Source organism: Cibotium barometz, chromosome 46 (genome assembly GCF_041138505.1).
Source record: "Cibotium barometz isolate CiBa-2024 chromosome 46, ASM4113850v1, whole genome shotgun sequence".
NCBI lineage: Eukaryota > Viridiplantae > Streptophyta > Polypodiopsida > Cyatheales > Cibotiaceae > Cibotium > Cibotium barometz.
This window is the reverse complement of record NC_141091.1, coordinates 3,009,213-3,033,082: the sequence shown is the minus strand read 5'-3', so window position 1 is coordinate 3,033,082 and position 23,870 is coordinate 3,009,213. Positions and strand designations below refer to the sequence as shown.

General features: G+C 33.5%; 1 protein-coding gene across 2 annotated transcripts in view; it reads left to right on the top strand.

Moving 5' to 3' along the window:
* Positions 1 to 577: 577 nt before the first annotated feature.
* Positions 578 to 23,870, top strand: part of LOC147611810 (MADS-box transcription factor 23-like) — a 48,154-nt gene continuing 24,861 nt past the window's right edge. Inside the window, exons 1-2 of one of the 2 annotated variants that reach the window (XM_086783654.1) lie at positions 578 to 925; positions 23,007 to 23,085. In XM_086783654.1, coding sequence (XP_086639780.1) covers positions 684 to 925; positions 23,007 to 23,085 — 321 coding nt within the window. In that variant the 5' untranslated portion in view covers positions 578 to 683. The remainder of the gene's footprint in view (positions 926 to 23,006; positions 23,086 to 23,870) is intronic. The other variant, XM_086783652.1, reaches the window with a different exon arrangement.

The window sequence follows — 23,870 nt, the reverse complement described above, 5'->3', positions numbered from 1 at the left end:
TTTATCCTAGATTTCCAAGTTGAATGGATGCTAGATGTTGAATTATCTCGAAGAGATTGAACTAACTCTTTTGTTGAGCTAAAGCATCATAACACTACTTTCATTAGGGCTTTGTTGCATCTTAAAGTTTTGAGAGCTATAAACATAAGGTGTCGGCATTCGATGATTGGGCCTTATGTGCCCTTAGTGTTAGAGCATGTGAGCATGCAACGATAGCATAACGCGGGCGCGGGCGCTAAGCACCCTTGTACGAGTGTTAAATTAAGATTTGCAATGTTTGTACGATCATTATAATGACAATGAAATGCACCAAAGAATCTTCATGCATAGATTGCAATCTGTAAGGAGTTGAAAGAAGGACAAGGAAGGGGAGGGGGGCACCAAAATGTGTGAGAAAAGCAGGTGCCAGGTAGCGTTTGTAAAATGTGCGAGGGACCTGGAAGAGGACGGGTGTCCCCTGAGAAGGCGTGGGGTCCGGTATCGACGAAGAGGGCCGGACACGAAGCGGTCAAATACAGCGCTGCCCATGTGAAGAGGTAGGGCCTCGACGCTACAGGTCACTGGGCTCTTTTAACCTCTGCGTGTGCAGCACACATCACACAAGCTCCTCCACATATAGGGCGCGCGCGCGCCGCCTCTTCCACATACCATCCATCCATCCATCCTCTGTTTTCCGCTCAGCGATGGTTTGCCAACCACATCAAGAAGCAGCCCCCTCTAGCGGCAAGAAGCCGAAGCCCATGCCCATGCCCATGCCCACGCCCATCCGCCGCATCGAGAACCTCACTAACCGCCAGGTTACCTTCTCCAAGCGCCGTACCGGCCTCCTCAAGAAGGCCTATGAGCTCTCGGTGCTTTGTGACGCCCAGCTGGCGGTCATCGTCTTCTCCTCCACCGGCAGGCTCTCCGAATTCGGCAGCCCCAGGTAGGTCTTCACTCCCCTTTTCTGCTTCTTAATTAGGTGCATATTTTGGTTGTGGATCTGCTGTGATGTGGGCTGCCTCAACCATACTATTTTTGTGGACCATTTTGAGTGATACGACAAGGTCATCGACATCCATGATGCATAGCTGATTGGGCAGGCTTTAGGCATTTAGTGGTCACACATTAGCAGCTGTAATGCCTTGGCATTTTTCTTATCATGGCACCCTATGACTCAAAATGTCACTTCTTTGTATGTAGAGGTATCTCTCATTTACGTCCTACACTTGAAATTTGTTGTAAAAATTCAACTTCTATGTGTGTATCCATGCTAAAACTCACCTTCCAATGGTCACCCCTCGCGAGCCCAATTCAACGCATGCACCATCGGGCGATGCGACCACAAATGCCAATCTCCCACCTAAGACTTTAATTATAAAAAAATAATAATCAATTTTGCGCACTTTCTATGAGTGTATTAAAGCCAAAACTCGCCTTTCAACCTTTGTGAGATCACCAAGAAGAAAATGGAAGTGCTTAGAGAATAATAGAGTGAATAATGAGAAATTAAGAGATTACATGTAGGATCCCTACCCACCTAAGACTCTAATCAACAGAAAAATATAGAAGGCTACATTGAGAGCTCACAAATAGCTAGCTTATTGAATGCATTTATTAGATCTAGCCTTAGTTGAGAAGATGCTAATCCACATCAGTACCGTGACATGCATATTCTTCTTTATAATGGACAACGACTAGTAATCTTTTTCTTTTATTCTCTCTAGTATTTTATGAGCTATATTTTGTACATCAATCTCTCTCTTTCTCTCTCTCTCTCTCTCACACAATAAACTAAGCTACAAAAACATCACAGCTTTGGTGATGAAACTCACCTGCTAAGTTTCAAGCTTTGTGAGATCACTAAGGTCTAGGGAGGAGAACATGGAAGTCCTTCAAGAATAATGGAGTCAGAATCATACATTGGAAGATTATAAGTATGATGCATACCGTCGTAAGACTCTAATTAATGAAAAAATATAGAAGATAACGTCGGGCGCTTGTTCTAGTGGTTGATGGGAGTGGCTTGTAACCTGGAGGATACTAGGTTCGATCCTCGTTTGGACACTCCATAGTTACCTTGTCCTCGCTTTGTAGAGGATATGAGAGCTCCTCACAGAGTACTTTGCTCCCTTCTAGTAGTCACTAATTTTTTTTAAAAATAAAATAAAAAAATATAGAAGATAACATATATATCTCACAAGTTGCTAGCTTATTGGGTGTATTTATTACATTTAGTCTTGATGAGATTAGTATTATATATTATTATGACATGAATATTCTTCTTCATAATGAATAATAACTAGTAATCTTTTTCTTTTGTTCTCTCTAGTTTTTGAGAGTTGTCGTCCAATCTCTCTCTCTCTCTCTCTCTCTCTCTCTCTCTCTTTGTGAGCTCGATGAGCAAAGCTATGAAAAAATTACACCTTTACCAAGAAAGTGTACTCTTTGTTGATAGTTCTTTGTATCTTAAGGTATTCATTCTTCACTTGAGGTGTATTTTTTATAATAAGTAAACTATAAACTCAAGAATATACTCTCTCTTAATACTATCTCAATATCTTATATGGTTATAATGAAAAATAATTTGCTTACATTATTTGTAAAAATATCCAAAGCATCTTTTGATAACTTAGATATTAAAAATAAATAAAGGATTAGTTTTTATTATAGTAAAGATCTAAGTATAAAAATAATATAATAGACTTTTTTTTGAGTGGTATAACTGATGTAAACTCTTTTACCTTGATCATTTCATTTTAAGCATTTACATTAGTTATGATCTTGGTTAGTATTCACTCAATTTAATCCAAGTCTTAAGAGAAGCTAGTTACATGGCATGCAGACTTTTAAACTCACACTTGTTTACTAATTTAATGAGTACACACATTAAAATGTTATATAGACTAGAGAAATAAAAGCTGTTAATGTTTAAGGTCGTGGATAAATATTTATGAAAGTTAAATTATATATTGAAAAAAACTTAGTTAGTACATTATTTTAATTTTTATAAGTGGAGTTTATTTTAGTTTTTTATAAGTAGAGTCTAGTAAGTCTTTAAGTGCACATACATGTAACTAAATTTTGGAGTAAGATAGACAATAAAGATAATGATTTAGTTTTTTGAGTGAAGTGTATTTTGTTGAAGTGTAAATGGACATTAAGCACAAGTGGGCTTTCTCAATAGTTTTTTTTAATTATTATTACAGTTTCTTATGTATGATCTCTGTCATTTGTTTTTTTTCTTCTCTCTTCTTAAAACTTCTAAGAGATGTTTTTAATATCGCTCTACTCTTTCAAAGTAAATAAGTTGTTATCATTGAAATTAATTTTTAAATAATATATCTAATTTTTATGATAAGATTAATAATTGAGTAACTAATTTTTATATATATTAATAATTAATTAAGTTATTATTCTTAATTAAAAAATCTCATATATACATATAATTGCTTAATTAATAGAGTTGATTAAAAATAAATATTAATTCTTTGTTAAAAGTCTAAAAATTAATATAGATTAAAAAGTATTTGAAAGATTTAAAAAGTAATTTAAAGATAATAAATGAAAGAGTTAAGTTAGTGTGAATTTTAGTTTGATGTTTTTTAATTTTAAAGTTTTAAAAAATATAAATATTTTATTTTAAAGGATTAATGACTCTCTAATTGAGTACTTTTGTAAGTATATGATAAAATAGTGTAAAAATAAATTATATAATTATTATGTAAAAGTAAAATCAATAACTAAAAATTTTAATCAATATAATGATTAATATTTATTTTAATTAAATTATTATTTTATAAATTTAAATTATTTTAAAATAAATAATAAATTTTTTTAATTAAATCTTAATAATTAAAAAACCTAGTATATTGTTGTTAATATTTGAAATTAAAGTTCGTAATGTCGTACAACTTGTTAATATAATATATCAATTCTTTTACTCTTTAAAGTGATAAATTTTTATCATTAAATGATTCAGCCTTCTTGTGCTATTTTTAAGATTTTTATTTCATCGAGTGGTATAACGTTTTTTAATCGTGTGATAGGTTAAAGAGATGACAAAGATTGAAATTAATAGCATTGGTAAATTTTATACGAGACATATAATTTTAGATTTTAATGAGATTTTTTTAATTATTATTATTTAAGTAACTCATACTAGTTTTAGTGGAGCTTAAATCAGTTTCTACTTGCGATATGAGAGAAAAACTTATATGGCTCACGACTAATCTAATCTAAAAAAATAAAATAAAATTCTTCATAAAGAAAACTATATAAGCTTCAATTTTTTACTAATAGACTTTGTTTGAAAAGCCTTGAAGTGAAGGGTCGTGGATAGAGATACTAAAAAAAAAATACACAGATTTGTGAAAAAATTCAGATTCTTGATTACTCGGATAATATGATTGATTCTCGAACTTTCTAAATTTAATTAAGATTAAATTTCTCTTGAGATATGAGATATCATGTACTCGGATAACATGATTCATACTTAAACTATCTAAATCTAACTTAGATTAGTTTTCTCTTGAGTTATGAGAGAAAAGCTCATGCAGAGACTAATCTTTTATGGAGACTCAAATTGAAAAGCTTATATACATATAATTGCTTAATTAATAGAGTTGATTTAAAATAAATATTAATTTTTTGTTAAAAGTCTAAAAATTAATATAGATTAAAAAGTATTTGAAAGATTTAAAAGGTAATTTAAAGATAATAAATGAAAGAGTTAAGTTAGTGTGAATTTTAGTTTGATGTTTTTTAATTTTAAAGTTTTAAAAAATATAAATATTTTATTTTAAAGGATTAATCACTCTCTAATTGAGTACTTTTGTAAGTATATGATAAAATAGTATAAAAATAAATTATATAATTATTATATAAAAGTAAAATCAATAACTAAAAAATTTAATCAATATAATGATTAATATTTATTTTAATTAAATTATTATTTTATAAATTTAAATTATTTTAAAATAAATAATAAATTTTTTAATTAAATCTTAATAATTAAAAAACCTAGTATATTGTTGTTAATATTTGAAACTAAAGTTCGTGTTGTACAACTTGTTAATATAATATATCAAGTCTTTTACTCTTTAGAGTGATAAATTTTTATCATTAAATGATTCAGCCTTCTTGTGCTATTTTTAAGATTTTTATTTCATCGAGTGGTATAACGTTTTTTAATCGTGTGATAGGTTAAAGAGATGACAAAGATTGAAATTAACAGCATTGGTAAATTTTATACAAGACATATAATTTTAGATTTTAATGAGATTTTTTTAATTATTATTATTTAAGTAACTCATACTAGTTTTAGTGGAGCTTAAATCAGTTTCTACTTGCGATATGAGAGAAAAACTTATATGGCTCGCGACTAATCTAATCTAAAAAAATAAAATAAAATTCTTCATAAAGAAAACTATATAAGCTTCAATTTTTTACTAATAGACTTTGTTTGAAAAGCCTTGAAGTGAAGGGTCGTGGATAGAGATACTAAAAAAAAAATACACAGATTTGTGAAAAATTCACATTCTTGATTACTCGGATAATATGATTGATTCTCAAACTTTTCTCTTGAGATATGAGATATCATGTACTCGGATAACATGATTCATACTTAAACTATCTAAATCTAACTTAGATTAGTTTTCTCTTGAGTTATGAGAGAAAAGCTCATGCAGAGACTAATCTTTTATGGAGACTCAAATTGAAAAGCTTAGAAAAGAAAAAGTGAAGTCTTTAATGACTTATATGGTGTATTATATTTAGAAGAGGTAGTGTGAGAGCTAAATTATACTTTGTAAAGAAAAGATCTAATTGCATGTATGTAAAATAAGGTGGAAGAAGATAAGTAAAAACCATAGATATGTATGTAAGAGAAAAGAAAATTTTTTATTTTTTTAAAATAAAGATAGTTCTTCGAGGGAGGAGATTTATATCAATTAACTAGAGAGTTATGTTATCAAAGACAAGCATCAACCACTAGAGTTTGTCGTCTTCGATTCAAAAAATAAAGGTTACGAAAGGTATTCGATGGTCTCATGATATGATATCAAAGGATTGGTGCTTATATTGTGAGTATTGATCTCTTACTCTATGGAATCCTTTAAACACAAATTTGTATATCATTCGTGAGCACGAAATGCATATGGTTATTGTTCTCTATGTAGATGTTCTCGTCTTGGCAAGAGATCACTATGAAAAGATCTCACACAGGCATAATAGATGCTTAGCGCAAAGTTTAAGATGATTGATCTTTGGCTTATTTATTATTGTTTGGGGATTGAGGTCTGGTAGAAGCTTGATAATATTTTTATCTCTCAGTAGAAATATATAGGTGTTGTCAAAGACTTGACAAAGATGGATGTAGAGCTTTGCTAGTTGAAGATTTAACTCTAAAAAGAATTACGGAGACCTAAAAGGAGAAAAAAAATCAATATTATAAACTTTGAAGATGTCTTATTAGATAGACTATTTATATCATTTGGATACTCTTTGTGTTGGGCTCAGTCTTGTAAATATCTATATTTTTACATATAAATATAGTTCCTCAGAAAATCCTTCTTACGAGGGATATGACTTAGACTTGAGCTATAAATAAAGCATGAGCGTATACTCATTAATAAGTTCGTCCTTTTGTGAGGGATATGACTTAAGACTTGAGCTATAAATAAAGCATGAGCGTGTACTCATTAATAAATTCGTCCTTTTGTGATAGCTCATGGCATAAGTGTCCACACAAGTCAATATGCACAGCATGCCTATAAGTCTCTTTCTTATGTATAACTTATAAGCCTTGCCTCAAATAATTTGCAGATTACTTTATGATCTTTATAGTCATAACATACTTTCTTTAATAAACTAGACGTCTTCTCCATTTGTTGGAGAAGTTATTAGAAAGAAAGTTAGGGAAGTGACTTTTGAGAGTCTCTAAGTCTCTTAAGAGCTATTGTCTTAAGTAAGTTAATTTTGCTTTATTAGCATCTCTAGAGTACTTAGTGGAGGATCTTTGACTTAGCATAACTGCGAAACATTTCAGTCTCCGTTTCACTTCGAAACGTTTCACCCCTATATAAGTGCACATTGAATTGTCAGACTGAAACGTCTTTACATGAAAGAATGAAGAGATAAAAGTACTAGATATAATGTAATTTTAGGCGTTTTATGTAGGACGTTTCAGTGAAACACCGAAATGTTTCAGGCGTTTCACACGTTTCACGTTTCAGACTCATTGAAATACGTTTCATGGTTACCATGCTTTCGCTTCAATGGCGGTCGCTTTAGTTTCTGGGGCCGTTTAGGAGGACTCTTCTCATCTGCTCATTGCATTGGGTGAAGTATCTTTAGTGTTTGATATCTTAGAGGCACCATAGGAGGACATGTCATCCGATTTCTCTTCATCATGGGAGAATATGTCAATTGGTATATCTTCACAGTACAGAGATTTCTTGGAACTGTACGGACAACAATTGAGGTTTTGACTTCAGTGTATTAGTGGATGTATTACTTAGAGTATGTTTCACAAGACATGAGTGGTTTAGACATACAGGTGCCAAGCAATACTAATGGATATAGATTTGCTGCAATGTTTCCAAAGAGTACGGTGCTTGGTTCTGCTTTCTTCCTTCAGGATGCATTGAAGACGGTGCAAATAGTTTTGATGCTTCATCTGAGCCGATGCATTAGTGGCTAGAGTTTGGATAGCAGAGTTTTGCGTGGCCATTCTCTAGAGTGTTCTCATGGGCTATTGGAGGATACTAAGAGATGTGCAATGTTTTTTCATGGACGGTTGGACAAACGGAGAGTGCTCGATCAGGTGAAACTTGGGCATCCACTGGTTTCTCAGTAGTGAGGACGGAATGTGAGTCTTCGCAGTGAACGCAAAGTGGTCTCATAGTGTTCGAGATTGTGGCTTTCTTCAATGAGCTTTGCTTGGATCTTTTCCTTTAATGGAAGGGCACTTTCTATGGACATTGTGCAGTTGAGGACAATTGTATGCAACTAGGGGAGAATGTGGAACACCTACGAGTATGCAAGACAAAGCTTGACATGAAATAACAGCCGATGGGTAAAGTCGAATAGCATAGAAGACACATGGCAGTACCATGTGGCAATGATGATGTGGTATTAATGATGTGGCGGTGATGATGCATCATTGATGACGTAGCATGCTACTACTAGTCGACTAGAGACATTGGGACATATATACACATGGGTCACCAAGTTATCATATTCATATGCTTTCCTCAGTGTTGTACTTCACATAGCGTTTCTCTGTAGGCGAAGTGCTAGCCAGGAGTAAATAGTAGATTACACGGCTACGATTTGACGTCTTCATTCTTAGCCATATCTTGTACTTGAATTTTAGTTGTATTACATTTTGTACATAATTCAAAGTAGTAGTTTAGGACTCTTGTGTGTGCAGTTTGTGTGATTCCGTTGCACTCTTCTTTCTATCTCTGGAAAACGCTAGTACAAAGATGGAAGTGTTCTACATACTAAGTCCAATCCTCTAATCAAATGAGTTTATCATTTGAAACCAAATTATCTCCAAACCTTAATATCTCTTTCAATCTATAGACATGATGAATCCTTACTTTCAATGACAAATCTAGGTTGTAGATCACCTCACTAATTGAACATTTAATTGCATGATGTTAATTGAGAAGTAATATAGATAACTTTTTGTCTCTTACATTTAAGATATTTATCAATTTATATACAAGCTCGTGGATAAACGTTAGCCTTGTGAATCTTGTGATTTGTTCTTATATTTTGTGTAGATTGTTGTTTCATCTTGGATTAAATGTCTTAATTCAATACAAATTTCAAAGTTGATAACTCCTTAAGCCAAAGTATACTTGTATAAATATGATAAGGATGCTTCACATTACCTTAAATATTCATGATATGACTAATTATGAAGTGGTTACTTCATAGTTTCATAGATCGTCTCCTCTTTGCACTAGTAAAAATGCTTCTATCACTCATATTTTTAGGATTTTAGGATTTGGAATGTTTAGGCTTATAGAAAAGAAAATGTATAGGCAATGTGGAGAACTTGTAACCTAGGCTATGTATATTTAAAAGAATGCATTTTTCACATCTATGCATATTTGTATGCTACACTTTACATGGTTACAAAAGTTTTATTCTTTTTTTTTTTTTGCTTTATTAGTCTCTCATGATAATACACAATGTGCCATATGTTTGTGGCCTTGCACAAGGCAACCTTAGACAGGTATGCGACAATATATAGCCACGATCATTTGGAGGTTTCGACATGCACCATGGTTCGCTCGTGAACTATGGTTCGCTCGTGAACTGGAGAACTTTATTGTAGAGATCGAGGAGTAGATGTTACATGGACCTTCTTGGATTTTCTCTCACAAAGCCAAATCTAGCTTTTAAAATTGATTATTTCTAGTATCTATGAAGTAATATTTGATGTTTTTGACTTTTTTAAAGACATGTTTTCATACAATGTGCATGATATCAACGTGCATGATATACACACTTTTGATGTATTATCTCAATCTCATAGGCCCTTGAATCTTTTTGTAGAACATCATACTAATTTTCTCTTCTTCAACTAATTTTCCCTTCTTCTTGTTCTTGTTCTTCTTCTCTCTCTCTCTCTCTCTCTCTCTCTCTCTCTCTCTCCCTTGAAATCTTATCTATTTGCATTTATCTTTCATTTTTTGATTGTATATGCACTAAGTCTACCCAAGAGTTTAAACTCTTCATTCTGAGTGTGCACTTATGCATTTTAATTTTGTTTGGTTAATAAACATAATCTGTGCTTGTTGATTGGTTTTTTTACTTGTCTAGTTATGTAAAAAAAGAATAAGTGTGGTGTGTTTACTTTCTTGTATGTTTGTTGAACTCTTCCAAATGCAAGTGAGCACTTATGCATTTTAATTTTGTTTTGTTAATAAACATAATTTGTGCTCGTTTATTGGTTTTTTACTTGTCTACTTATGTTAAAAAAAAGGATCAAGTGTAGGTGCGTTCACTTTCTTGTATGTTTGTTACTCTACTTCTATGTTTCTCTCTCTCTCTCTCTCTCTCTCTCTCTCTCTCCTTAAAAATTCTTCTTTTATTTATATCCATTTATAAGCAAGGGCTTATTGTGTGGACTCATGAGAGGCTCTTTTTATGAGGAGGGTTGAGTAGTATTCTAGGAAGGAGTCATCAGTACTCAAAAACTTTGTTAACTTTGACTTGTGTATAAATTTTTGGAGTTCCATTATTATTTGAATTAGTTATCCATGCTTGCCTAAAGACTAATAATCTGAACTTTGAAGACAACAATGTTGATCACACTTTTTTTTTTTGTAGGGTTATTGCTAAGTAGTGATGATCACACTATCCTCTTTTTTTGCTAAGTAGTGTGATCCTTAAAAAAAGGAACTTATTACACTTGAAAGGTCGTCAACAATAGCATGCAAACCAGTCATCCTCTCTGCTTTATTGCTCCTATAGATGTGTTCTTCACTAGAGCTCTATGTTCACTATCTGAAGTTAGGGAGGTTATTGCCATTAAAGTGATATAGATCAGATTTTGAAGGCTTTGCACCAGGAAACCTTAGACATGCAAGCAACAATAGGTAGCCATGATCATTTCAAGATTTCAAGATGCACCATGGTTTGCTTGTGACTCAGAGACTCTTATTATAGAGGTCGAGAAGTAGATGCTACATGGATATTTTATAGGTGTAACAAAAGCCAAATCTATTTTTTAGAGTTGATTATCTTAAGTATTTATAATAAGATAGTTACTTAGTTTTTTTACTTTCTTTTAAAACATGTTATCAATGTGCAGGATATATACACTTCCAATGCACTTGGGGTTTTTGTTATATATCAATCTCTCTATTTCTTTTCGTCTTCTTCATCATCTTTTCTTCTTCTTCTCTCTCTCTCTCTTCTTCGTCCCCTTCTTAAAATCATGTCTATTTGTGTTTATAAGTAATGCTTGGCTTACTGAGACTCTCTCTCTCTCTCTCTCTCTCTCTCTCTCTCTCTCTCATTTTTCATAGACTAGTTTTCTTGATTTAAATAATAATAGTCTAAGTTACTCTATCAAATGAACTCTAAATTTGTATATTTTTTGACCATTTTTCTCTGTGCTTATACTCGTTGCAAAGAGTTTTTGAGTGCCTTTTGATTTGTGTTTGTTTTTTTAATAAATAAGTGTAGTTGGTTTCTCGATTTGTAAGATTGAATATATTTCAATCTTATGAATGCATATTTTTCTATCACTTAAACGGATGCTCAATTTCTCTAAGCATTTTAGTCTAAGTGGTAATAAGCTGTGATACTTTATGGTCTCATTCTTTGGAAGTGGATTTGCCTCAAGAACTATTAAGAAAACGAAACAACAAGTATTTAGATTCAACAATTTTAAAAAGAACCTCAGTTCTCCCAAATATTTCATGTCAAACTAACTACCCAATAATACCTTCACATTAGCTATAACATTCCCATAATCACAATCACATGTGACTATCAAGTCGTCCACCTAAATCATAATCATATCACATGTGACTATCAAGTAATCCACATATATCACAAACACCATTGAACCATTCTATGTCTTCTTCACATATAGTGAAGAATCTAAATTTTCCATATATAATCCAAAGCTAATAGATACTTGTGTATCTTGTCACTCCATGCACATGGTGCTTGATTCAGCCCATAGAATGCTTTCTTTAATTTACATACATGTGGGAAAATCCGGGTGTACATAATGTTGTGATTGTTTCTAACAAATTCAATCCATTTACATCTCTACTTTCTATGTATGACACTAATAAGTGAAAACCTCTCCGTCTCCAGAGAGAGAGAGAGAGAGAGAGAGAGAGAGAGAGAGAGAGACATAGAAATATAAACCATGTTAAGAGATAGAAAAAGAAGAGTAAGAGAAAAAAATAGAATCTTATTTACCTTGTTAGTATATACTCTGGATCAAGCTCATCGAGGACTGTGGTGCGGGTAATCTCGGCAATGGCCTCTCTGATAAAGTGAGTGAGGAGCCCCATAGTAGCCCCCTCCATGTTTGTCATGCGTAAAACCCTATACAAGGGAGTAACCGCAATGACTAGGGCGCGGACTTGGCGCCAGAACTCCTCTCTCAAGCATAGCCGTTGAATGGTTCTTGCCTCATCGACACGCGAAGGTATCTCACCTTGTATCCATTCCTGCCACTTCGGTGAAACCACTGTTTCTTGGAGCTTAGGCATGACATAGCTTGTCTTAATCTTATTCTTTATTACAATCTCAATCTCAATTGCAACCTCAATCTCAATCATCATCTCAATCACGTCCCTAGAATAGACAAATCTGTCTCCATGGAGAACTTATCGTAATATTTATTGTAACATGAATCGCAGTTCCAAAAGAGATGCAATTTTGCAAATCTATCTCCTTAGAGGATTTATCTCAATTGCAAACTAAATTTCTTTAGTGACATGGTAGAGTTTCTCTTAGAAGAATTGATAGTAATACAGTGCAAGTCTTCTCGTACTATCCAACCACAAACGAACAGATAGGCGATAGGTTGAAAGGACAAACAAGGTCCTATGCACTATGCTTATGAAGATAGTAGCGGTAGCGAGGAGTAGAAGCTCTCATCCTCTTTATAAGCTTACAAAACCTCAATTGAGAGTACGCCGCATAACCTAGTCTTTGGACTTGATGCTGTACTCCTGTTGAATTCATGACGTAGAAAGCACTAAGTCCATCCAAAAGTCCATGCTTTTTCAAAATCGAGAGCAACTTGCGCTTCAGTGCTAATGAGAACTTTCGTAATGGCTTGACCTACTTACTCTCTCTCTCTTCCCTACGTTCATAGAGTAGTTTTTCCGATTTAAACTTTAACATGCTAAGTTTCTTGTTCTAGTAGTTACTCTATCAGTTGAACTTTAAGTTTACATTGTTTTCTTTTTTGTTTTCTCTACATGCTTGTATTCTTTGCAAAATTTTTACTAGCACTGTCTTGTTTGTGTTTGTTTATAATGTAATTATTCTCTCAATTTATAAGGTTATATATATTTTGGTCTAATGATTGCATATTTTTCAATCATTTTCGCAGACATTTAGTTTCTTTAATTTTTTCTAAACACTTGTGATACTTTCTTTGATAGTGCAATTGCCTCAATAGCCATTAATAAAACCATCTTTGTTTTGTGAGTACTTTGTCTTCTTAAATTTTTTAAAAGATATTTAAAAAATAAGAATTTAGTTTAGATGTACATCTTTCCTTATATTTGAATTTTTTTAGAACCAAAAGATTATTTTGTGGTTTTATGAAAGGCCCTTTTTGTGTGGAAGAGTTGAGTAGTGATTCTAGGAAGCAATCATAGATACTCGATTACACGATACTATTATTGATGATCACACTCTCCTATTGCAAGCATGTTGCTAAGTAGAGAGGTCCTTAAAAAAGGTTGGATATTTGGATATAATTTGGTCTTATGATTGCATATTTTTAAATCATTTTCACAGACATTTAGTTTCTTTAAGTTTGTCTAAACAGTTGTGATACTTTCTTTGAGAGTGTAATTGCCTCAATAGCCATCAATAAAACCATCTTTGTTTTGTGAGTACTTCGTCTTCTTAAAAATTTTAAAAGATATTTTAAAAATAAGAATTTATTTTAGATGTCCATCTTTCCTTATATTTGAATTTGTTTAGAACCAAAAGATTATTTTGTGGTTTCATGAAAGGCTTTTTTTGTGTGGAAGAGTTGAGTAGTGATTCTAGGAAGCAATCATAGATACTTGATTACGCGATACTATTATTGATGATCTTTCAAGTGTAATAAGAAGCCTTTTTTAAGGACCTCTCTACTTAGCAACATTCTTGCGACAAAAAGAGCAGAGTGTGATCAACAACGTCCTCTCTAAATAACCTTAATGGTTTTAAAAGACTATGAAGCTCTTCTTAGATGATTTTCTTTTTATAATTCTAGTACTACACCTAAAACAATAAAAAGTTTCTTTATCATCTAAGGCACCCTAGAAGTAAGCATCTTTCTTTAAACTTTTATGTAAGTCCTTTTGCATACCACCCAATTGATCTATATAATTTATAATATAGAAATTTATAATATAAAAAGGAGTTCCATGCTTTGTGTTACACCAAACTTAAATAGAATGTATTCTCTTTTAAGAATGCGTTAGAGCGCGTATTTGAAACCTTTACATTTCGGCCATAACTGAGGTAACATGTTTGTGAGGCTTCAACTCACGAAAATGTGGATTATCAAATTACGTACATAGTCGAAAGTTCACAAAAGTACTTATTTGTTTACACTTGTTGCAATATCCACAAAAGACAAATATATGTCTTCCAAGAATGTGATGTCCTATCTTATTATATGAAAAATAGGAATGCATAATACTCTTTGGAAGATCTCAAACCTTGCTACCATTCCCTAGCTTTTCATAATCTTAATCTTTATTACAATCTCAATTGCAACCATAAATGGCCTCAAGTTTGCCTCCATAAATCTCATTTGCATCTCTAGAAGAGACTCAAATATACATGTGTGACCATGGAAAACTTATGATAATATCTATTGTAATCTCAATTGCAATTCCAAAGAGATGCAAATCTACCTCCTTAGTGGTGTTATCTCAATCGCAAACTAAATTACAATCTCAATCCTAAACTAAATTACAATCTTGACCGTAATCTCAATCTCACTGCTATACGACAAAACCTTTAAGTGATCTTGATCTTATCTTCTCATCTTCAATGTAATCTTGATCTAAGTCTTAATTTATTTATAGTTTATGAAATTGAGAGTCAAATTCTTAGAAAGAAGATTAGTGTTCTCATAATCAATTGAAAGATCAAAAATCATCCAAATGAGGTGATAGCCCAAGTGGTAAAGGTGTTTGTCTAGGACAAGGAGGTCAACCCCACAAGGCACTTCCTTAATGGCATCGCCTACTAACTATTGGGCCTGCATGATGATCTTCATTCGTCTGAAACGCTTTGCCTTCTATCCTGTGTCAGCCTCCCTTCGCGGGTGTTGGTGAGTTCCCTACAGGCAAATTAGATAGCACCTATGGGTAGGCAGCTATGGGCGATGCCTATGGTCGTGTAAAAACGATAACTACAGGAGGATCTTGGTGTAACACGCGAAAGCTCTGGGGGTCTTCTTTAGCCCTAAACACCACTGAGAGCATGCTGATGCAAAAACGTAGACAGAAGGGAGAGTAGAGAGAGAGAGATATGGCTGGAAATTCAGTATATTTCATATAGTACAAAAAGGTACTTTTCTACAGCCCTAGGTTACCTCATACAAAAGGTGAACAACACCTAAAATCTGTCCTATGCTTGGACCCTAAGGACCCATTCCATAAAGGAATGAATGATTACAATGATGAGCCTTGAGTGCCCTATATAGCCTCTTGGACCTCTTGGAGTGCTGCAGTCGGCCAGCCCGACTGGTCATAACTCCACATTATCTGAAGCGCCTGTAGTTGACAGCAGTCCTGGTGCAGCCGACTCCCACTGATTCAGCCGACAGACCCTCTGCAGCCGACAGCCGACAAGCCTTCTTCATGCCTTTGCTCCAATCCTCACACTGCCAAACAGCACTCTGTGCTCCATGTCCTAGTTCTAATGCTCTTTTTCTCTGTTGCCCCTTCTGGATTAGCTTTGAGAATGTACATGGGCAAGCATGCACATGACGCTTAGCCCTAAGGCTAGTTAGAAAAATAAATAATCACGGTAATCTTGAAAATTATTATCTTGAATTATCTTTAGAATGTCCTTCTCTTGTCATACTGTAGCTCTTCTACAGCCGACATCTCTTTAGAATGTCCTTCACTTTTCATACTGTAGCTCTTATGTAGCTGACCTCTCTTCAAAATTCTCAATAATTCACAACTCTCCATTCTTTTGATTGATTGCTTCACAACTCTCCATTCTTTTTGTTGATTGCTTAGAAATCGATCACAGTTAAAGGGTTTTCTTAATGATATCATTAAACCCATATCTTAGTTTACATGTCTTCTTGTCAATGTTCTTGGTGTCACTCTTGCTTTATTGATGTCAATAATGTTAATAACCATAGCTCACTGATGGCTAATTAGTACTCACTCCTTAACGCTTGATAATGATGATCTTAATCAATCAACCATTCTTGATGGATCACAATAGCTTGCTCATTATTGCTTGCTTGGTTTGATAATGATCTATGATTCTTTAATGTTTGTTTTCTTGATGATTTTGTTGATATTACTCATTATTATTGTAAGAGGATACACGACGTAGAGTGTGTACAAGAGAACTCTGACACGAAGTAGAATCTTTCAGAGCACAAAACTTAAAAACTCAAATTGCACAATAACAGAGTTAGAGAAGAATACTATATTACTGAAATGGTACAATAGATGGAAAAGCCCCACACCCATGTGCTCTTGTGAAGGGAGCTTCAACGCGACTGATTTGGAATTGCTAAGACAGAGGCTGTAAGCCTCACACCCGTGTGCTCCTATGAAAGGAGGTTCAATTTGTTGATTTGAAACTACTAAGATGGAGGCTATAACCCCACACCCATATTCTCCTGTGTGAAGAGAGCTTTGATAATTGATTTGGAATTGCTAAGATGGAGGTTGTGTACTAGTAGAAGCTAGAAGTAAACTCACAGTGATGAGTGTTGAACTATCGGGAAAGGGGCTAGCCTTGTATCGAGAAAGAAGACCAAGCAACCTTTGCGTGGGGTAAGAAGATACCATCAAACGATCTTCCCTTAAGTCTATATTAGTAAGTACTTAGTTTGCATAATAATATAAAAGAGGTTTATTATATAAGGATCTTAGATGTGAGCATCTTCCTTTAAACTTTTCTTTAAGTTTTATTCATACCACCCAAGTGATTTATTGTTGTCCATGCTTTATGTTAGTCAATCTTATAGAACAACATTTGTCTATTCTTATCCAAAAAATATATATAATTTTGTTTATATATATATATATATATATATATATTTGTCAATGAAGGTGTTTTGTGCTTATTGATGGGTTGTTTCGCTTACCTACTTTTATTTTGATAAATGTAGGTATACATTTACTTTCTTATATGTTTACTACTCTTTTTTTCCCTTTTGGGGATAAAAAAAATCTTATTTGGGTCTGTTTAGGACCAAGGGCTTTATTGTGTGGTTCATGAAAGGCTCTTTTTAAGTTGAGTTGTGAGTCGCATTGGATTGATGATAACAAGCATATTCTATTCTAAAAACTGCTTGCTAGCAGCTTTTCTTGCAGAAAAACAGCAGGAGGGGATCATGGTCATTACTCTTTTTTTTTCTTCTTACAACTCTAATTGATAATACTCTATCAATGTTAAACATTAACGAGGTGTGTTCTTCTAACTCTTCTGGTCGATTCACCACTAGACACACTATTATCTAAGTCCTTACTTAGCCCTGAACCTTCCCCCTCTGGAGCCTGTAGGCTTGCTGCTGATTGGATTAAGCTCTTGCTTATGTTGTTTTATCAAGTTAGTGTAATGAGGAGGAAACAGCTTAGGAAACCTATCTAACATGTTAAAAAACTCTTCTCTTTCTTCATGATGAAACAAAGTCGAACCGAGCATCATTTCTTCCTTGCTCCTCCTTGTTGAGCTCTTGGTCCTCCTTGCTACTGCTCGAGTCTTTTACACCTTGGTTGCAGCTGCGTGAGTCTTTTACACCTTGGTTGCAGCTACTTTGCTTCCTCTTTGGAGCTACCTTCCTCCAAAGTCTTTCAGAGAAAGATTGAATGGTCTAAATTTGGGAGAAGGATCATATTAAATGGTTTTTTTTTTTACTTTCAAAATTACGGTAGAGAAGCAAGAAAAGTTAACAGAAAAACCTTTAATCTGAGCATTTGAAACCTTTACATGCGGTCATGGCTAAGTCTTGTTTTTTTCTCTGTTGGTTGCATAGAGAGTATGCTTACAAACTGAAGGGAGTTTTATAGAGCAGCTTGGGCTCATTAACCTTTTTTTGGATGAGAACTCTATAAACGTTATTTCCTATTAATTTGAAAGGAAAGTCTACCTTTTTTGGATGAGAACTCTATAAATGTTATTTCCTAATAATTTGAAAGGAAAGTCTTAGTTGTGTTAATAAAGTTTGGAACCATTTTATGGTTTCTTGGAAGCATGTAAAGACTCTTAGATAAAAGTCCTTCAATTATAGTGTCTGAGTAGACCTTGTCAATACTATCTTTGTTGATCATCCTATGGGACATATAGTTGTATCTAATATCTAGATTCTTCCTTTTGCTTCTCTAAAGGAGCTGTTTGTGATAGGTAGTAAGTTCATCTTTTCTAATCCAAAGGACTCGTCTTGTGAAGACTATTCACTCACTCAGTGCCCTATTCACTCGTAGTATTAATTAGTAAAAACAAAAATCTCGCTGCCTAAGGTTGTAATGTTAGCAGTTTACATTCTTTTAAACCTTAGCCTTAGGACTTTACATTTTTTTTGACCTCAAGACTGCACATATTTTTTAAATTTTGTTTTGGTAGGCAGTCGAGATTCTTTGGAAATTACATAATTTTTTAATATTATAAAACTTTTGAAAACTTATGAATTTTTAATTTCCGTGATTTCTATAATTTTTTCACTTAGTATTTTTTTCATCAATTAAAGGGATATGATTTTCAGTTTTTAAATTAAGAGCCGAGGGAAAAAAATAATTTGTAAAAATAATTATTATTAATTTACAAATTTATAAAATTACAGATACAAATAAAATTTAGTACAAATGAAGATTGATAAAAATAATGATTATAAAAATAGACATAAAAAGTAGGCCATAAAAATATGCAAAGGTATTTTATTAAATAAGTGATTTATTATAGTATCTGAGTATCAACCGTATTTTTGGACCACATAGCATGTCAAAACAATTCATAAACAACAGTTCATATACATGAGAACACTACATAAATATAACGTCTTTTTTGTGCTGTGTTATGGAGAGCGGGGCAAAATCTTGATCATGCAAGATCGAATCCTTCAAGGCATGTCTTTTCCACACTGAGCTATACTTGTCGTTGAATCAAGTTCATCTTCATCACTATTAAGTGAGATAGGGTTGTTTGAGGTTCGGGGCAGGTCTTCCTCTTGGTCTTCTTCATTATCTTCCATTGGTGGTTCTTCAACAGCATCACAACCTCCAAAATACTCGAAAGAAACATTGTCGGAAAAGAATATGGCATTAATGTCTACACATGGCGTAATATGCGGCGCGTTCATCACTTTCCACGCTATTGTAACTCTTCTTTTATCCATGTTATTCCCTATCTTCGGAATGATCCAATTGATTGAGGGATCGTACTTGCCAGTTCACATCATGCATAGCAAGGTTGACTCCAGAGGTGGACCAAGTCTATTTGGTATATAATTATCCATGTATACATAGGCACGATTAAACAGGTTGATGGGTATGATACATACTTTGTCTCTTAGGTCACCTTGGCCATACAATACGTATTGCTCATGACCCCTTGTCATTTCTTTGGATGTCACACTGTGCGGAAAGAACCTTAAGTGCGGCTTGTGCAAATCTTTCATGCAATACCCTAACATGCCTTCATAGGTGTGCAAACAAACCTAAAATGAGGTTTGTGCAAATCTTTCGTGTAATACCCTAACATGCCTTCATAGGTGTGCAAACAAATCTACTTAAAACCTAAAGTGCGGCTTGTGCAAATCTTTCATGCAATACCCTAACAGTCCTTCATAGGTGTGCAAATAGACCTGCTTCAGATCTCTACACATGACAATACCTTGGGGAGGTTTACTAGACATCCCAATCCATATATTTCTTAATCAGTCTACTAACAGTCAGCAAAAATGGAGCAACGAGCTTGATCACCATTTGGAAATAAAGGTAATAAAGAGTATTGAATGAAAATAAACCACTCGTGCACTCAACTCGGGACAAATTCTTCTAAATTATTTATTGTGCGTCATATCTTGATCCTGCGTGGACTATGTGTATGTTAGTGTCTTATCATTTATGGTAGGATTTAACATGGTGTGGCAATCAAGTATTGATATCTATTTGAGAATCTCATACAAGCAAAAGTTATAAAGCGATGAGAAATTAGTGTCTCAATTTTGATCTAGGGTAGGAAGTGAGGTGGGATAGAAAGTGAGGGCTAGATAGCAGTAGAAAGTGAGGTGGGCTAGAAAGTGTTTTGCGTAGAAACAAAGGCCGAATGAGTATCAAACAATGGAGGACACCCAAAGACCACATGTGCTAGAGTAGCTAACCAAGATTTTTGCCATTCCCAATAGCGAGTGTAAAAGGCATTTGCATCAAGTTTTTCAGATATTGCGTGATAATGTCCTTTTTATCAATCCATATAAAGGTGAAATTTTGATAGGTTATTATCGATTTGCAAATGTTGCAAAATAATTTATAATGTCAGATCATTCTTGGATCTCACCAATTTTTATTACACAAAGGTTTATAAGCTTTTAGAGATTGCAACACCCTTGACAGAGGTTTTAGAGTTAGCACATGCTTTTCCATGGATAGATGCTTCTTCTTATGCCTTTGATAAGCTAAATGTTGCTTCAACAACAACCTTAGTAATGGATATCATAGACTCCAATCTTCCTTTTAAAGTCATGTAAAAATTGGTGCAATTCTCATTTAATAATGCCGAGACATTGCCTTTGACAATCATAAGCATTCAACAATTCAATCACATTATGCAGTATATGATAAGAAGTTCGTGGCGATATTTTATGCTTATTATCGAGCCTCGAAACATTATCTTATAGGAGAAATTTGTGTTGTGAAGCATGACCGCTTGGTTTAGAAGCCAAGAAATTTTTTAAAAGTGCTATTAGGGAAACTACGAACGAAGATTTTCTAAGGTGTAGGGTACAAGAGGATTAGTGGGCCGTTACTTCATTTTTATTAAGAATATATTAAATCAAAACTTAGTGAACAAAGTCTATTTGGACTTTGTTTTAAATTGATCCCTTGGGGAGACACTTTTTACATGGTGTTCTTGGGGAGATGCTCTTTACATGGTATTCACTATATTATTGTCACAAAGAAAACCTTCTAATTGCCTGCAAAGTGAGCAAAATCACATGACACGATTCTTTTTATAATCGATTTGAATCTTTCTTTTTTTCAGGTTTAATCAAAGATCATTTTTTAAGGAAATCATTGTGGGCCTATTAAGACTAGTAAAAAATATTAACCTCTTTCTAAAGAGCACCAACAATTGGGATTGATCTTTTATTTTATTTTATTTATATTTGATCAATGTACATCTATCATATTTTAAAAGTTGATTGGCATGTTTTTTCATGAATCCTTTACTTATTAAACATAAGTACCATTTTCAAGTATAATCTTCATTTAACTATGCCATCAAACCAATGGACAATTGGCATTTATAATATAAAAGAGCATATTCTATTTGCATAACTTTAAGGTCAGTATACTAAGCTTTAAACAAGTACAATACAATGTTAGTTAAAACATCAAACTAAATTCAAGAGACATTAATTTTATTTACTTGTAATGTAATTTATAACTTTGATAAGTCACAAGGATGTCATTTTTGAGAAAAAATACAGTGGTCTCTATTGGGATTCAAAGTCTCGTGTGTGTATCCCCTCATATGTGTGAACCTCTGTTTGTGAATCCTTATGTGTTTGGGTGAACAACCCTTAAAAGCGTTAGTGTGCTAGTAGTGTGTAAACATGCTCTTATGACTAGATAAGATAAGTTTGCCATGTGGTATACACTTCCTAGTGTGATATTTGTAGTGTGGTAGTAGTGTATGAACACACTCTTATGATTGGATTTGGTAAGTATGCCATGTGGCATAAACTTACTAGTGTGTGATATTTGTATGGGTCAAAAGAAATAAAAGCATTATACTTGGTGAGTGAACAATACTTCTATCACATCAATAGAATCTATCATTAAGTCATGCAATACTACCTCTCTCTCTCTCTCTCTCTCTCTCTCTCTCTCTCTCTCTCTCTGTGCACACACACGCCATGGATATATTCTATCCACCTTGGTTGTAGCTAAGTAGCTCTATGTAAACCAATAGTCTCATTGTAATAGTCTATCAATGTGATACTTGAATATTAGATATGTCTTTATCATCATGTAAGTTAATGCATTTTCCACATTTTCATTTATAACAAAGATATCTAATATTTGTTCAATTTAAATTTCTTTCCTAGATTTGAATAATTTATTAATAAATCATAGTCTGTTGATTATTTTACATCATGATTCCTTTTGTTTTATCTTTTGTTTTATTTTTTCTTTAAGCATTCTCCTTACTCGAGTGACATGTTTGACTAGAATAGAACTTTAAACCAACAAGAGTGCATTGGTCTTATACTTAACACTTTTATCTTGATAAAATGGCTTTATTATGGTAGACAAAACATATAGCTAAGATAAGTTGCGAAAGAAGGATTTTAGCATTTATTTAAAGTTATTGGCTTTGTTTTATCTCCAAAAGAATCTTTTGTCACTACAAAAGACATGAAAATTAGATCATGATATCTCAATATATATCATAATTGTAATCTCTCTCTCTTAACTCTTGTTTTTTCTATAAGAAAAAAATTGTGAGACAATGGTAAAATATTCGTTATGATGGTTTTGCTCCTACCCTTTCCCTCACATCTTTCTCTCTCCCTCTCTTGCTTTCTTTCAAGAAAAACATTTGAAAACATAACCACTTTTAGGCATAAACTTAAGACAAAGGTGGTTATTGTTCTTTCTTTTTGGCACTAATAGCATGATCTCTTGTAGTTTATTAATGAGCTAAATGTTCTGATATCAATTATTTGAGCGTTTTTGTGAATGCAAAATTATTTTCAAGAATTGCATTTTGAAAGCTTATTAATGGCATACTCTTATAGAGTACTCACACATAGTCTTACAACTAAATGTTTATCTGTAAGTAGTGTTATATCTCATGCTTTGATGTTTGTGTTCTTTTAGCATGTCCGAAATCTTGGAAAGGTATGAAGACTCCAATGGAAGGACACAAGTACGTGGACACACGATCCATAATCTGGAGGTGAGTTTACATTATTCAAACACATGTTCATGATCGTGTGATTATATTGCATAATAAGATGTTACAAGTGGAAGTTTATGGGAAATTTGACTTTTTCTCTCTCCCCAATGAGCAATCTATCCATTAACCTATTTAAGTATTCATTTATCTATCTATCCATCTAGTACCTACCCACCTATCAATATATCTATCTATTAGTCCATATGTCTATCTCTCTCTCTATCCATCTATCTAAAATTTGCACAAAGAGCTCCTTGATATATTTTTAGCTAGTATTTCATGTGATACTGGAGCTTTGTGGGAAGCTCTATGGATGTTGGCCACATTTCTGACTCTTGTGGACTCAAGTCTAGTCTGATAATGTGATTGATCTCTTATTGAGAGAGATTCAAGAAAGGGAAGTCCAGACTATACTCTATAAAAAGATACATTGTGTGGTGTATACAAGAGAGAACACTCACAAGAAATAGTATCTTTCATAGCAAAAAACTTTAAAAATTAAATTGCAAAATAACAGAGATAGAGAAGAATATTCTATTATTGAAGTGTGTTGTGAAGGGAGCTTCTATGGTTGATCTAGAATAGCTAAGATAGAGACTGTATGCTAGTAAAAGCTAGGGAGTAAACTTACAGTGATGATTAATGAATTATGTTGAGAAGGGATTGGCTGTGTATAGCTATATAGGCCTGTAAGCTAGTAAAAGCTAGGGAGTAAACTCACAATGATGAATGATGAACTATGTTGAGAAGGAACTGGACGTGTATCTATCTATATAGGCCTGTAT